A 17,428-nucleotide genomic window follows, 5' to 3' on the forward strand; every position below is an offset into this window, starting at 1 on the left:
AAGGAAATTAGAAACAGAATCATAATAAAAGTGAAGAAAATAATAAAGATTTAAACAGAAACAAATCCTTTATAATTGCTACAGCTCTTCAATGCATAGGAGAAGATGATGGAAATCAAGATCTAAAGAGCACAAGAACTCAACTGGAAGACAGTAATACTCCTTTTCCCTCTTATGCATTATTTTCTTTTCATTGGATTTGGGCCTATGCTGAGAGAACTGGAAAAAACAAAACAAAAAAACTAGGATATTTCCATTTAAGTGCCCTTAGCTATTAACTATACACTAGATACACGTAAAAGTTTTGCTGTATTAGGGGCACCTGAATGGTCCAGTCAGTTAAGTGTCTGCCTTCAGCTCAGGTCATGATCTCAAGGTTCTGGGATTGAGCCCCATGTGGTCATTGTGTCGTCATCATCATCGTCATCCAATCCAATTGTAGTTGAAGCTATAAGAAAAATCTACAGGGGCTACGACTAAGCATGAATGGCTCCTCTCAATCCTTGTTAAGAAAGAGTAAGGGTATGTAAGCTACATCAGTATAAAGTCTACTTACTATTTAAAGTGATTATGATTGTTAAAATGTGTTTCTGGTATAGGAAATACCTTTATAGATATCCTATGCTGTATTTAAATACCTTACCCTGTTAGGCTTTATTAGTAGTACTATACTCTGCATAATTTATTTTCTCTATAAACTGATCAATCTGAAGACAAAAACTATTACCTAATAAAAATATCACCATCTGGTGGTGACTTCTACAAACTGAAAAGACATAATACCTAAGACTCCCAGTTAATATAAACATGGATATAATCTCAAAGAATTGTGATTGGCAGAGGCAACCATTTTGAAATCCACAGCATTATTCAGAATATAAAAACCATTTGGTTATACATTATTTGGAAGCTTTTCTCAACACGGTTCTTTAATATTGGATTTTATCAGATTTTCTCTTAATTTCTCATTCTATTCAGTTACTTTCATTCATTTATTCATTATAACATTTAATGAAAGCCTACTATATGCTAGAAATTGTTCCAGGTACTTAGGATTATGGATGTGAACAAAAACAAAACACACACACAAATATACATTATATATGTATAATGTATATACATAATGAGTTTGAGCCAAGTGCAAATTTAGAGAATACAATCCATACAAGACTTCCTTCACTTTTTTTTTTTAAAGATTTTATTTATTTGTTTATGAGAGAATGAGAGACAGAGAGAGAGGCAGAGACACAGGCAGAGGGAGAAGCAGGCTCTCTGTGGGGAGCCTGATGCAGGACTCGATCCCAGGACCCCGGGATCATGGCCCGAGCCTAAGGCAGATGCTCAACCACTGAGCCATGCAGTGCCCTGACTTCCTTCACTTCTGACACTGATTACAAGTTTGGGATATCCCCAAAACCATGATCAGTTTCAATAATTCACTAGAAGGACCCACAAAAGTCACAGAAATCTGTTTTCTTACTTACAGTGCATTACAGGGAAAGGATACAGATTAAAATGAGCCAAGAGAAGAAGCACATACAACAGAGTCCAGAAAAAGTCTATACATGTGGAGCTTCTGTTGTCTGCTCCCCATGAAGTCTTAGACAGCATTACTTTCCCAGCCATCAGTGTAAGACAGCATACAGGGAATATTGCCAAGAAGAAAAGCTCATTTGAAACTTGGTGTCTTTACTGGGGCTCCATCATGGTAGGAGCAGAGGCAAGCAATGGTTGACTGCTCACCTGATTGATTTCCAGCTCCTCAAGAAGTCAAGCTCTTTAGGAATGATGCAAAGTCCCACCTGAAATCACACGTTACTATTTAGCTGATCCACCACGCCAAAGTCACTCGTATAAAGCGTGATGTTCCAACCTCCTCAAAGGGGAGAGACCTCTCTTTGGATGGGGTTAAGTTCCACACTACACATTTGCATACCATACACGTGTACATGTATATATCTCAGGTAATGCTAAATGTATTGACAGAAAGTAGGTACCAGAGGTAATAAAAATGGTAAGAAAAATAACAGGACAATGATGGAAGGAGTGCTTTTTCAAATACTTCAGCTAGGAAAGGCTTCACTGATAAGGCAATATTTCATCAGTCAAATACAGTGATGAAACATGCTATGTGTTTAGGGAAATCATAGTTCTAGCAAAGGGAACATCAAGTTTCCAGAAGTGAGAGTATGCCTTTTGTATTTTGTGAAACCACTGAGGAGGTCAATGTAAATGCAAATGAGTAAGAAAGACAAATAGTGATTGGAAATAAAACCAGATAAGGGCAGGGAGGGACAGTTCATTAGGGCCTTGCAGACCAGGTACCTGTGGACTTTGAATCTAATTCTAAATGAGGTGGGAAGTGATTGGAGGGTTCTGAGCAAAGGAGTGACATATTTGAATACAAAATTACTGTCTTTAGTTGTCAAGGAGAAAAGACTATACAAGTAGAAACATGATTACGGAAGAAACAGGAGGAAATATTTTAGTAGTTTGGGTTGAGATATTTGCTAGGATTAGGGTTTAGCAGTGGAGATGGTGATGGTATTGTATTCTGAGTCAATAAATAGGAAGGATTTCCTTGGTAAATAAATAAATTACAAACTTCTTATACGTTTTTCTATGGAGCCTGTAGCTTGAGAGAAAAAAAATTACCTCTGGCGTCTATTTTCTGTTACTACTTTGGAAAATCCCAATGTTTCTAATGTCCTCGATTTTTCAGAGGCTAGAAGCCTGAAAACTCTATTTTCCAGTCTTTCTTGCTGGCAAGTTTTCAGGTTTAGGACCTGCCAAAGAGAGGTATTTGTGCAAGATTTGGTAGAGTTGAAGAAAAGCAGCGGCAGTTAAATGAATGTTCCTTACTAGTTGAGCTTCTTCCTTTAAGATACGGTTCAGGGTTTAGGCTCTTTCTATCTTGTAGGTCCAACTTTTCATGATCATTATCCTTTTTATGATCATTATCCTCATTTACAGTAAGCTGGCAGGAGGGGAAAGGGCATGGAGGATCCTACAAGGACACTTCCAGGGATGGCCTGTAAGAACAGCACCTCAGTCACTGCAGCTTTTGCTATGGTGGAGACATACAGCCATTCCTAACTTCAACAGAGACTGGGAAAAATATCTATTTGTGCATAGGAAGAAGACACCTAAATTTGGTAAACGGCTAGCTAGCCAGTCTGTGCCACAGGCTATGACCCCTCACTAGATAATCACACGCCAAACTATAATACAATGTAAATAGTGCCTCCCCCCTGGTGTCATGAGATGCAGAGATACTGCATACCACAATCCAAGAATGGCACCTCTTCCCAAGGTTTGAGTTATTTGGTCTTGATTCTAGAACAGATTATATTGGTCCAAACCCTAGGTCAGTTTGTTTATATGATCTTTTTTCCAACTTAAGATACAAAGAAAATCATGTTTGTATGTCTTTCCTACAGTCTTGGGATCTCCATTTTAAAATGTATAAAGAACATATGTACATTCACATATACAAAAAAAAAAAAAAAAAAACACATGTTCTTCTCAAGAACAAGCAGGAACTTCCTGGCATGGGGCAATCAAAATCCAAATACAAAATGACCACAATGACAATCTTTTGCAATATTATGCAAAACAATTTAAATTCTTGGATTCACATGGTCTTGAAACACTTCATTACAGAGGAGAATGTTTACCTTCATATAAGCATAGTTTCACTGAGTAATTTTTTCAGAAAAAAAAAATATCTCAGAAGCAAATTTTAGTTTCTACCCACTTGACAGAAATACAATTACCAAAAGCTTTAAAATATGAGGGTCAAAAAATAGTAGGGTTGAGACAAATCCATAGTCATTTGGTTATAGTAGTAAGATATACCTACTTGCTTAATAGAAGCTTTAAGACTTTGTATTTTCATTATTTAGAAGAAAATTAAATGATTTTAAAATTTGTTTCTTAGTACTCATTCATAAAATTTTTTTCTAAATTCAGAAATTGCTTACATTGGACAGAGAAAAATCGACCAATTTAATGAAATTATGTGGTTTTCAAGGGAAAGTATGCTATGTAAGACACTCAAGATCTTTAACATGGATCCTAGAATCCATTTTTTTTCTTTTCATGAGAAACAGATGGAATTAGCAGACATTGACAATAATTCATAGTTACAATGACAAAATGTCTGGTTTGCCTGGAATAGTCCCAATTTACAATTGTTTCCTTAACATAACAATTTATAATGTCCTCTTTAACTTTTACAGAATTGCACAATAATTTACACACTCACTCTAGAGTTGTGAAGCAAGATATACCTTATCTGTATGTTTTTTTCCCCAAATACAGGATACCTATAGTAAATAAAAAGGAAACTAGGTAATGCCTATAAATTTCCTGCTAAAAGTACTCATTTGTTTTTTATTTTTCTATTACAGAATTTTAAAAATTCTCTTTCAGTATTTTGAGTGAAATAAGAAAATAATGATTGTATATCATCAAGACCTACCTTTAAAGAAGGTAATAAAAGGGGGACAAGTACATCATACCTTCAGAAATTTAGCTTAAAGGTGAGGACATCCCCACTCCTACTGCTAACTGTAAAATACCCCAAGTCACAAAGAAAGCAGTGCCTTCTTGAGCCACTGAATGTTTGGACAATTAAATTAAAAGAGGAGGCTGAAAACAGATAATATCTTCATTTGATAGAGAATAAAGGGACAGAAAATTCTCTGATTTCTGCCTCTTATTGAAATATTTACAGTTCACTGCAATTAAAAGCATCAAAGGTATGCTCTGGACCAGAGCGTGTTATGTTAACTTTTCTTCCGCAAATTTCTCTACTCTTCATCCTACTCTCTGCACCAAAAGCCTGACTTGAACCAAACCATGGCAACAGACAGAAGCAAATGTTCTCTGCTTCCTGCTAGGTTTGGCCACTGGGGACTTCCAGCAAGAGACAAGAAACAAGGAAGAGAGTGAGGTCAGGGTATTTATTCCTCTTTCCCTGAAAAATTACCTTGGACAGGATCTTACCCTTTATCAGCAGTCACTGATTCTTGTAGAAAGCTGACTCTGCCACTTTGTTTCCGGAGGCTGGTACTCCCTTTCTTCATCCACTTGGGCCTAGAAATAGTAACATCTCTATTACTACTAACTCCAGCTTAACGAAATCTTCTATAGTCCCTTTAAAAGATCTTTTGTCCCTGCATATATACTTTAAATATGTATATGTACAAATGTCCCCTGAATAATGAATTACCCTGTTTTAAGATTGCCATCTATTTTCTTTCTTTTTTTCAGAATTTTATTAATTAATTTATGAGCAACACAGAGACACAGGCAGAGGGAGAAGCAGGCTCCATGCAAGGAGCCTGATGTGGGACTCGATCCCTAGACTCCAGGATCACGCCCTGGGCTGAAGGCAGGCGCCAAACCACTGAGCCATCCAGGGATCCCCAAGATTGCCATCTATTTTCTATAGAGACTCTAAATGACATATCCACCATCTATAACAGTTCAAGTGTGTTAAGTGTGTTCCACTTCAGCTGTACAGAGGAAAGAGCACTGGGCTAGGAATCAGAAGGCTTAGTTTCAATCTCTGATTCTAATTCTGACTCTACTACTGTGTGATCTACACTCAAATTCTCTAGAGCTCAGTTATTCTCAAGTGGATGTTAGAAAGATTAGGGATGAGGAGAGCCCAGGCAGATATGATTACCTGTAAAAACTCTTAGTCATACCATTATTTATAAAGTTTTAAAATACTAAATGAAAGTTAAGAATCTGCAACTTCTCTGTGTTATATAAAAACCCTACTATGACGAACATATGATTCTCTTCTACATTCAAGAAGAATACCCTTGGTGGATCTGGGTAAGACACAGGTTTGGTGTTCATTGATCAAGAGACCTCAGCGTTTACCAGTTTTAGAAAGAAAACCAGGACAAAATCCTGACTTGTCCAAAAGATTCTGCGAAGGTCAGAGAAGCAAGGAAACTGGTGATGGGAGCTGATGAAATTGGCATAAAGGAAGACAGATCAATTTGAGATAACAAAAAAGTAAAATCTCCCAGAATTCCAGGGGAATGCAGGAATTCAATAATTAACTTTTTCTTTAGCACAAATGCTGGATACACTAAAAAACTATAACCAGAGATTTTTTAAAAATTATTTCAAAATATGGTGTGCTTTCAGATCTGTAAGCAGGAAATGTGAAAGCTGAGATGAAGGAGGGAGGTCAAAATTCAAACACATCTTCCCTCTCCTTCCCCCACCTAACCCATATTCTCTCACACTAGTAAGACTTCCTTGTTCTTCTACTTTCTATGTATCAGGGATTTTCATTCCTTCATATCATCTTTCCTAAGCCTTTCACACTCTCTCCTCTCTGGAGTTATAACTGAAATGTCCGCTGGGGGACATGATTTAGAGGGGAGAGAACCAAAAATAGGTTGATTATTTCAAAAGTGTCTCTGATAATAGATAAATGAGATTTCAGTGATTGAAAATGGAAGCTTTATAAAGCAAGGAAGAATGAATAATGAATGCTGCTGACACCTAGCTTTTTCTGACATTCACAAGAATATGTTACTTCTTATGAAATATATCAGGTACAATGGTATCCTTGCCTTGGGTAGGTCTCATTCTTTTTAGTCCTTCCATCCCTGAGTTTCTTACTCTACCTGTAATAAAATAAAAAGAAGCCATAGAGAAAAAAAAATATGGCTATTCATAGTATCTGACGTTTAATAAGCACTCAATAAATGTTACTTATAGTATTATCATTCTTTTTCCTACTTCTAGTTGTCATATGGATAATAGCAGATGTGTCTGTCATACAACATAAGTCTGTAAAACTGTCAAAACGGTGGTGCAACATGGTTTGAAGAGGGCCTAAGTTAGCACGTACAGCAAACTGTATCTTGTGAAGATGGACACAATATCTCTCATCCCACATGCTCTTCTCCCATCATGTGATGAGGTCTAACCGCCCTTAAACCTGGGTGGACATCTATAACCATCTCAACTAGTAACTCGTTGCTATATGACTTCTGAGGTTAGTTACTAAAAATGTCACGTACTTCCACCTTGTTCTGTGACAACTGCTCTTGAACCAGGCTGTTGTACTGTGAGGAGACTAAAACTAGGCCACACAGAGAAACTAAATGGAGAGGCTAAACTAAGTGTTCCAGCCCATAGCCAGCTACAGTTCCAGAAAAAAACCAGGATCGATGGCCACCTCTTTCAATGAAGAGGCCTCCAAATGATTCCAGCCCCCAGCTACCAAGTCTTCCCCTAAGAGAGGGGGAAGAAAGAGAGAAAAAGGCCTAATATAAGAATTTCATAATTACCTGAAATAAGGAAAATTAACTATCAATTTTAAGACGTTTCTGCCATTATTGCCTAGCAAGAAGGGAATTTAGACATTAGATCAGTAATAAAAAATTATGATAATAATGAAACCTTACATTTTGTCTAAGTGAGTTGTGTTTCAAGTAAATTTATTTGGCCCCCTTCCTCCAACTTTAAAGTCAGCAGCAGTTGCCTGAGTCCTATCCCATCACTATGAAATTCTCTTCTGCCTCTTTTTTCCACTTTGAAGGATGCTTTTCATCACATAGAGCTCATCCAGATAATCTAGGATCATCTCCCCATTTTAAGGTCAGCTGATTAGCACCCTTAATTTCCCTCGGTCACGTAATTTAACATATTCATCATTCTAGGGATTAGGATATGGACATCTATGGCGGTCATTATTTTGCTGACCACAAATGTGAATTGCCTAGACCAATATTTAGCAAATGGTAGGCAACAAATAAATGCTAGTTTTCTTCCCCAGTTACTATTAGTCTTATTATTCCATTAGTCTGTTCAGTCTGTCCTAATAAAACACTACATATTTTAGTGGTATTACACTACTTTATTGGTCTAATAAATAAACACTATTAATGAATAAATAAGTACCATCTATTTATGCTATTTTTCTGTCTTAAATAACAAATTTCTTATAGTTCTGGAGGCTGGGAAGTCTAAGATGTTAGTTTGTTAGTAACCAAAGTCTTGTGTTTCAAGTAAATTTATAATTTTACTATAATTGTTATAGTCAGGAAATGTTCTCCACAAATTTTCTTTCAAGGTAACTAAAATTTCCCAATTTGAGTTCCAAAATTTTATGTGACAAGATACTCTGAGTTATTTATTAATCCTCTTGTATTTTTCCTGATTTCAAAAGAGCCATTTCCTCCATGTCCCCTACCCCACCCCAAAACAGCCAGATTTTTATATATCTAGGATTACTCTTATCAGCATGGTCCCTTCTTTATGTCACCAGGAATAGGTAAGGGTCCATTAACGATTCCATTTTCCAAGAGGAACACTAAAAAGAATTTTCACCCAGTCCCTCAAGAATATGAGATCCATGAAAAAATTATGCTAAAGTTGTTTCATGGGGTTGGGGTAACGAAAATGGAGAATAAGAGATTCCCTAAGACTGGGAAATCTGTGGTTGGTTTCCCATAGTGGTGTGGTCTTGTGTGGCTCACCCTTGCTGCATTTTAGAAGTGGCTGGATTGGGAGGCCCATGCCTGTAGGCCTAGAGACCAAGCGCAGTGGGTTTAAAAGCAATGGTTCTGCATTCTGTGCCCAGCCCATGATCAGTGGAGACCACATTTATGAAAGACATCTTTTGGCCTGCCCAGAGCACAGGACAAAGCAGAGCATCAGAAAGAGTGACAATGGCAATTACAATGAGCCAGTCAATCCTTTTGCTTTCTGTCATTAGGAAACTTAAGAATTCTTGCAGATTCTAAGCAAAGCAGAAACACACACACACACACACACACACACACACACACACACACTAACGAAAGTACTAACTGGTAACTTTTCTTCCCACTAATATCTTTGTGGTCTTTGCTTAGAAATCTTCCTTTTGCCCAGATTTTTACTACAGGGTCATTTGTTCCAAAGTGTCTGCCTAAAGCAATAGCCTCAAGCAATACCGTATTACTTCGTGCTGAAGAAGTTAGGAAAAATCAGTAATTTTAAATTTATAACTGAGATTCTGTTTAGGACCAACAAACATGAGGTGAAGAGAAATAATAGAATTTATCAGGAAATAGAGATAACACTACCTTTCTCTGGGGTTATCATTGGATCATGTGAAATCTGGAATAGATTACTTTTCTATTGCTGCCATAAGAAATTACCAGAAACTCAGAGTCTTAATTAGCACAAATATACTACCCTACAATTCTATAGCATAGACGCTTTGATAAGGGTCCTCCCTAGGCTAAAATCTAGGGGTTGGTAGGGTGTGTTCCTTTCTGGAGGCTCTAAAGGAGAATCCATTTCCTTCTCCAGCTCTGGATGTTGCCTGAATTCCATGACTTGTGGCCCCCTTCCTCCAACTTTAAAGTCAGCAGCAGTTGCCTGAGTCCTATCCCATCACTATGAAATTCTCTTCTGCCTCTTTTTTCCACTTTGAAGGATGCTTTTCATCACATAGAGCTCATCCAGATAATCTAGGATCATCTCCCCATTTTAAGGTCAGCTGATTAGCACCCTTAATTTCCCTCGGTCACGTAATTTAACATATTCATCATTCTAGGGATTAGGATATGGACATCTATGGCGGTCATTATTTTGCTGACCACAAATGTGAATTGCCTAGACCAATATTTAGCAAATGGTAGGCAACAAATAAATGCTAGTTTTCTTCCCCAGTTACTATTAGTCTTATTATTCCATTAGTCTGTTCAGTCTGTCCTAATAAAACACTACATATTTTAGTGGTATTACACTACTTTATTGGTCTAATAAATAAACACTATTAATGAATAAATAAGTACCATCTATTTATGCTATTTTTCTGTCTTAAATAACAAATTTCTTATAGTTCTGGAGGCTGGGAAGTCTAAGATCAAGGTGCTGGCAGATTTGGTTCCTGGCGAGAGCACCCTTCCTGGCTTATAGACAGCCTCTTTGTCCACCCAGGGTCTTTCTTCTGAGGAAAGAGAGAAGGACTCTCTGATATCTTTTCTTATAAGGACACTAATCCTGTAATATTAGAGCCCCAATGTGATGACCTCATTTATTTGTTTCCTTAGAGGTCCCATGTCCAAATACAGCTACCCTGAGGGTTAGGTCTTCAACAGAAATTTTGAGGAGACCCATTCAGTTCATAACACTCTCACCTAACAATCCACATTATTTCCTTCGAATTTTGCCCCGACCATCCCCAATAAGCCTACTCAATCTTACCTGTTGAATAATTAACATATTTGTCATATCAGGTATGTCCAGTGAATTTCAATACATTTATTGGAACTATTCATTCCTATAGTCTTAATCTTATTTGTCAAGGACTAACCAAAATATATCTCAGTCTGCTCTCTCTGTGCTTTTAACTCACATCATCAACCACTATCTAGACATCTCAATTTTTTTGTTTCACGGGCTCTTCAAACTCCACATGTATTATTTAAATGCATTAACTCAACCCTTCCCCAATTAAAAAAAAAAAAACCCTCCTCATCTGTGTTCTTCATCTCTGGTTATGGTATCTCTTTATTTGGTAGTCAATCAAATCTTAAACTCAAGAGTTATCTGATGCTTTCCTCTATTGTCCACGTTCAGTGAAACATCAAATCTGACATTTTTTTTATCAGTCAGTATCTCTTAATTCTAGTTCTTTCCATATGTCATCTTGCCTCTCCTAAACCAGAGCCTTTTAACTAGCCTCTCCATATCCACTCTTGCATCCTCCATTCCTTTCTCCTCAAAATAGCCAAAAAAAATCACTCTCCTGCCTAAAGTTTACTGCTGTTCTCTATGTGGCATATAAGGTCTCCATGATTAGGCTTTTTTCTACCTCTTTGGTCTTCTCCAACAGTGTTGACATTTAAGGGTAGACTTTCCTCACTCTCCAATATCTTCTTATTTCTCTTCTTATACATTGTTCCTTCCACCGCTAAGCATCTCTCTCCCCTCCCGCTTAGTTTGGCTAAAGTCTCCCTCGCTCAAAAGTCACTGCTTAATCTCTCATTCTTTAAGAAAGACTTACCTGACATCAAAATCAAATTATTTTGCCATAACCTCTTATGGCTGTTGGGAAAGAAAATTGTTTCCTCCCCAATCTTAGGTTTATTTTTGGGGCCTGCAAATTAAACCAAGAAGAGACAGATTAGCAAAAGAAGGGGCAGATTTAATCACATACCTGTGGGACTTCACATAAAAATGTGATTCAAGGAGATGGTTGGAACTTGGGGCTGATCTACTGTCTTAATAGGGGAAGGGGAGGAGGAGAAAAGTACTCATGGGAAAACGACTTCTAGGAAGGAAAAATGGGCTCTTATGAGCATAGATGGAATATACAATAGTTTTGTGACAATTCCTGCTCAGGTGTGATGCTGATTTCTAGTCTCCAGAGATAAGAGTCAATCTTGCAAGCTCTCAGGGGAAGGGATTTATGATGATGGAATTCTTTTGGGAGGCTCTGCTTTTAGGCAGTTAAAATATTTCAGGAACTCAAATGTCTCTGCTCAAAATAATTTGTATGCTACAGGGGTGTAGTCTGGACCCCTTCAGAGCATACAGTATCTTCCTTTCTTTGCTCGTCGCACAATCACTTCTTTGGCCTTTACTGTCTCAAGAGCATAAACAAATGAAAGCTGATGCCACATTTGTCTTGTTCAGTATCCCTGGCACCTTTAATTTAAACCTGTTAAAAATATGTCAAATGAACTGGATGTCCTCTGGTGAATATCTGGGCCTATGTGGCCCAGTCGCTTGATTTATTCAAGAAGAGTTTGTGCTCAACACAAAGTGACCTGGTCAACCAACTGTACATGGCTTCACAGGAACATGTGAATCTTCGGCTGCCTTTTTATTCAAATTTCCTAAGAGTTTCTGTACTGATTTTTGGCATCCACGCTCCTTGTTATGCTGTTGGATAAAGGCAATAAATAATGACAGCTCTGTAAGAGATGCAGGGACAGTCTTATACTTATTTGAAACAAGTGTCGAACTGTTTTCAAGATGCAGCTACCCCCCCCCCAAAAATATATATATATGGTGAGCTCATTTTTTTGGGGGGGTAGCTACATAAAAAAAATATATGGTGAGCTCATTTGTTTGGGGGGTAGCTACATAAAAAAAAATATATATATATATATAGTGAGCTCATTTTTTTTGCGGGGTAGCTACATAAAAAAAATATATATGGTGAGCTCATTTTTTGGGGGATAGCTACATAAAAATATATATGGTGAGCTCATTTTTTGGGGGGTAGCTACATAAAAATATATATATGGTGAGCTCTTTTTTGGGGAGGGTAGCTATAGAAAATAAATATATATATGGTGAACTCATTTTTTTGGGGGGTAGCTACAAATATATATATATATATATGGTGAGCTCATTTTTTGGGGGTAGCTACATTAAAAAATATATATATGGTGAGCTCATTTTTTTGAGAGGGTAGCTACATAAGAAATATATATATGGTGAGTTCTTTTTTTTGGGGGGTAACTACATAAAAAATATATATGGTGAGCTCATTTTTGGGGGGTAGCTACAAAAAATATATATATGGTGAGCTCATTTTGGGGGGATAGCTACATAAAAATATACATATGGTGAGCTCATTTTTTGGGGGGTAGCTACATAACAAATATATATATGGTGAGCTCATTTTGGGGGGATAGCTACATAAAAAAATATATATGGTGAGCTCATTTTTTGGGGGGTAGCTACATAAAAGGAAATATATATATGGTGAGCTCATTTTGGGGGGGTAGCTACATAAAAAATATATATATGGTGAGCTCATTTTTTGGGGGGCAGCTACATTAAAGAATATATATATGGTGAGCTCATTTTGGGGGGGTAGCTACATAAAAATATATATTTGGTGAGCTCATTTTTTTTTTTCTTTTGGAGACTTTTAGGAGAAAGTGGAACCATGCACAGGTTGTCTCATGGTGTCAAGAGATGTCTTACTGTCCAGCGCCTCGTTGGAAGCAAACTGCAGACTTCACTACGGGTAATAAAGTACAAAGCGAACCCCACTTCCTCACACGCTGCGCGTCGGTAAAGGGCACCTGCGAGGCTGGGCAGGTGCAGAGGCATACACCTGGGGACGCACGCGCCGTCGCCCGAGCCACCTCGCGGGCCACCGCGGCCGCCCGCCCGCCCGTGACGTCACCGGAAGTGGGTGCTGTGACGCCCCGACGGCCCTCCCACTCGCGCCGGGCGCCGGAAGCAAAGCGGAAGTGGACGTGCACCCGCTTCCGGGCCCGGGCGCCATTTCTAGCGGCTGCAGGTTCTCACGAGTTGCGGTCGGCTGGGACCATGAGCTACGATTACCACCAGAGCTGGGGCCGGGATGGCGGGCCCCGCAGCTCCGGCGGCGGCTACGGAGGAGGCCACGGAGGGAGCCGAGGCCCCGGCGGCGGCGGAGGCGGCGGCGGCGGCGGTCGAGGCGGCCGAGGCCGACACCCCGGGCACCTGAAGGGCCGCGAGATCGGCCTGTGGTACGCGAAGAAGCAGGGTCAGAAGAACAAGGAAGCGGAGAGGCAGGAGGTAACCCTGAGACTCGGTCGCGCACACGGGGGCACGGGGCCGACTCTGGGCCCCCCGCCCCCCCCGCCCCTGGCTTCCGGTTGCTTTGTGGTTTCTGCGCCTGCGCCGAGGTGCCGGCGGGGACTTCCGGTGCGGAGGCTGCGCGGTGGGAGCTGCACCGCGGGAGCTGCGGCCCGCACCGCGGCCTCCTCCATCATCGGTTTGCGCAGAATCAAAGCTGCCAAAGCGCCGTTGGCACTTGTAGGTCGTTGAGGAAAAAATGGTCCAGCTTTCATTCACGTTTATCAAAATAACCACAAATCCAGGGCTTTTGTGTTCTGTCCTGTCTGTCTGTTTATGTTGGGCGGGGGGAGTTCCGGTTCATCAGCAAGCTCCTCTTTGGGCATCAAACTTAGGATCCTAGAAAAAAGAAAAAAAAAAAAAGGAAGAAATTCCAAATTCCAAAAGATGTTTTGGTTTAGTCTCTTCAGGCTTTGTATCGAAGATCTGTAGCGAGGGAAGCATAAGTGTCTTTGAAAAAAGAAAATTTTTTTTTTCTTTGTTAAACAGAAGCTTTCTTACCAGGAGTGGAAAGCTTTTTAGTGACTTCTTTAGAAGCACCTTTCGTATTAGACACAGAATGTATGCAATTAAATCCTCGCTTAGGCTTCCGTTTCTTTCTTTATTTAAAGATTTATTTATATACTCGTGAGAGGCACAGACTGAGAGAAGAGAGGGGCAGAGACACAGGCAGAGGGAGAAGCAGGCTCCACGCAGGGAGCCCGACGTGAGACTCGATCCCGGGACCCCGGGGTCACGACCTGAGCCGAAGGCAGGTGCCCAGCCTCAAGCTGAGCCACCCAGGCGTCTCTATTTCTTTGTCTTTGACCCGTGTCATTTTTATCCAAGTGTTTTTGTTTTTGTTTTTAGATTTATTTAGACAGAGGCAGAGACACAGGCAGAGGGAGAAGCAGGCTCCCTGCAGGGAGCCCGACGTGAGACTCGATCCCGGGTCTCCAGGATCACACCCCGGGCCGAAGGCAGGCGCTTAACCGCTGAGCCCCCCGGGCTGCCCTCCAAGTGTGTTTTTGATATCATCCATCTATCTTCACACCTTATCACATTCTTCTCTTAAAGAAAAAAAGTGTGTGTGTGTGTGTATTTGTGAGCCCAAATTTGTTCATTGGATGAACTTTTTTTTTTAAAATGAAGCTCATCTAAGTCATCTTGAAATTGGAAGAATCATTGGCTGATTGCTGTAACTAGAAAGTTAAAACGGGCTCACATTTTATTTAGCCCATTTCCCACATGATGTGATGGGGATCTGAAGAAATTAGACATTGCCTGGGAAAATAAGACGTAAACAGATGAAAAATTTGATCAGGAAAAGTCGTTCATTGTTAATTCCATCTAAAGCTAGTTGTGTGATGGATCATTGTGAATGGAACTCTGGATTTCTACCCTCTCCTCAAACCTTCTTTATTTTAGTAAATGTTACTATGATTTGTTTACTTAAAAGGCCAAAATTGGATTTATCTTTGTTATTTCTCTTTCATTTTAGCAAAATCTGCCAGCTTTGCCTTCTTAATATATCCCAAATCCAACCTCTTGTCTCCACAGCAGTTACCATAGATCAAGCCATTATTTTGTTCTAAGAAATCTTCTAGCTTCCACTCCTGTTTTCTACTGAATCTGTCCTTTGCAGAACCATTTGTGGTGCTTTCAAAAGCAAAAATTAGATCATCTCATTCTCTAACTCACAACCTGAGATTAGAAGCCAGATCACTTCTGAGTTGAATACATTTCACTTGGATCCTAACATGTTTTACAGGAAACCTTGGTAATATAGCTTCAGTATACCAGGTTTCCTTCTTCATGTACTGAGCCTGTGTCCCCAATCTGATGTAATTACAGCTTTTGTAGATATACTTCCAGTTTTTTTTTTTTTTTTTTTTTAAAGATTTTATTTATTTATTCATGATAGTCACAGAGAGAGAGAGAGAGGCAGAGAGACACAGGCAGAGGGAGAAGCAGGCTCCATGCACCGGGAGCCTGATGTGGGATTCGATCCCGGGTCTCCAGGATCGCGCCCTGGGCCAAAGGCAGGCGCCAAACCGCTGCGCCACCCAGGGATCCCGATATACTTCCAGTTTTGCTTTTTATTACAGGTCTCAGACCATTCTCTCTGAAATGCATCTCCATCTTAATCTAAATAAGACCATTTGTCAATGATTGGCTCACTTTTTTTTTTTTTTTTAGCCACCTTCAGCCCATGTGATTGCTTCCCAGTCAATTTCCTTAGCTTCAGTTACTTTTTAATTAATTCCTTTGTTTGCCAAGCTATTGCTTTCTAAGGATGTGTCCTTTTCCTTCCAACTTTCATTTCTTTTTCCTTTTTTTTTTTTTTAAATTGAGGATCTGATATATCTGAGACACAGCCTTAAGCACTGTGTTAATAGAATGTAGTCATTACCTTACAGAAATTGTGGTGTGTTAGGGGCTGTTAGAGGGATAGAATATAATGTTAAAGTATTAAAATGAGAATGTGGGCCATTCCCTAACTCAAACTAAGAAGATTCTAGGTTTTCCAAAGATGTAACCCTTAAGCAGAAAGTTGAAAGATAGCAAAATGTGGGTGTGTTTGGAATTGAGGGATTTGGAAAGGGATTTTCAGGCAGAGGCAGCAGCATGTGCCACAGTTTAGAGGTTAAGAGGAACATATTCATATTCTTGAATATTCCATATTCAAGAGGAACCCATAGAGCATGGGGGTGGCGTGTCCTGAGATGAAGGTAGAGCAGTGACTTTCAAAATGTTGACTGCTTCCCACGAAAAGGAGTATATATTAATTTGCAGCCCAGTACACACATGCATATAATTGAACCAAATCTTCATGAAATAATACTTAATTATCTGTATGTTGGTCAGGGTGTGTTGTTGGTACCTGTTTTGCTCTTTTTATTAATACTGGTCATGATCTTGTAATTCTAAAATTACAATATGAAAAGCCTAAGAGTAGAAAAATAAGCAGAGCCTTGAAATTCATTAACTTTTCCCTAAGAGCTCTTATAACCCATTAAATCATTTGAAACAAAAAAAATTAAATGATTGAATTTGTGTTTAAATTCATTCTGGCAGCAGTATAGAGAAAGAGTTGATAAGAGACAATCCTGGGGCAGTTGAGTAGCCTTTGCATAATTAAAGTGAGGAATGATAGCTTGAATTAGGACATTGGGAGAGAGATGGAGGAAAGTGGACAGGTTAAAGTGATTTAGTGCTTTTATCTGGAGGCAGGGAAAACCAGGTATTAATAAATGGAATGTTTGTGGCTATATAAGGAACAGACTTGATGAAGGAAGATGATGGAACTCAGCTTAAGGAGAGTTTGATTTTTGTTATAGGGCATAAAAAGAAGGATTTCTGGGCGCCTGTGTGGCTCAGTTGGTTAAGCATCCGACTCGATTTTAGCTGAGATCTAGGCTCTCGTCAGGCTCTGGCTCAGCTCAGAGTCTGCTTGAGATTTTGTCTCTTCCTCTCTCCCTCCCCCACCTGTGTGTGTGTGTGTGTGTGTGTGTGTGTGTGTATTTGCATGCGTGCTCTCTCTCACAGATCTGAAAAAAAAAGGCGAGAATTTCAGGGAGGTAGAAGGCCATGTGGATCTGATATCTAGAAAAATCTAGACTGGCAGTTCATGGTCCTTTGAATACTAGCTAGTGACTGGAGAAGATAAGGAGTGGGTGCAAGCCTAAATTCTATAGACTATTGTTTTCAAACTTGCCCCTGGTACCTTGTTAAAATGTGGACTCAGGTAGCGCCAAAGATTCTGTTTTCCTTGCAGACACCCAAATGGTGTCAGAGTTGCTAGCTTGTGGATCACTAGTGTTGTTCA

The 17,428-nt window shown here is 39.4% G+C and overlaps 1 protein-coding gene across 4 annotated transcripts in view; it reads left to right on the plus strand.

Moving 5' to 3' along the window:
* The first annotated feature begins 435 nt into the window (after positions 1-435).
* DHX36 (DEAH-box helicase 36) overlaps positions 436-17,428 on the plus strand; it is a 64,763-nt gene continuing 47,770 nt past the window's right edge. Inside the window, exons 1-3 of one of the 4 annotated variants that reach the window (XM_072792211.1) lie at positions 436-522; positions 4,413-4,544; positions 12,919-13,021. In XM_072792211.1, coding sequence (XP_072648312.1) covers positions 12,941-13,021 — 81 coding nt within the window. In that variant the 5' untranslated portion in view covers positions 436-522; positions 4,413-4,544; positions 12,919-12,940. Of the gene's footprint in view, positions 523-4,412; positions 4,545-12,918; positions 13,022-13,201; positions 13,561-17,428 lie in introns of those variants that run through there. The other 3 variants (XM_072792210.1, XM_072792209.1, XM_072792208.1) reach the window with 3 other exon arrangements.

This window comes from Canis lupus, chromosome 22, assembly GCF_048164855.1.
Source record: "Canis lupus baileyi chromosome 22, mCanLup2.hap1, whole genome shotgun sequence".
NCBI lineage: Eukaryota > Metazoa > Chordata > Mammalia > Carnivora > Canidae > Canis > Canis lupus.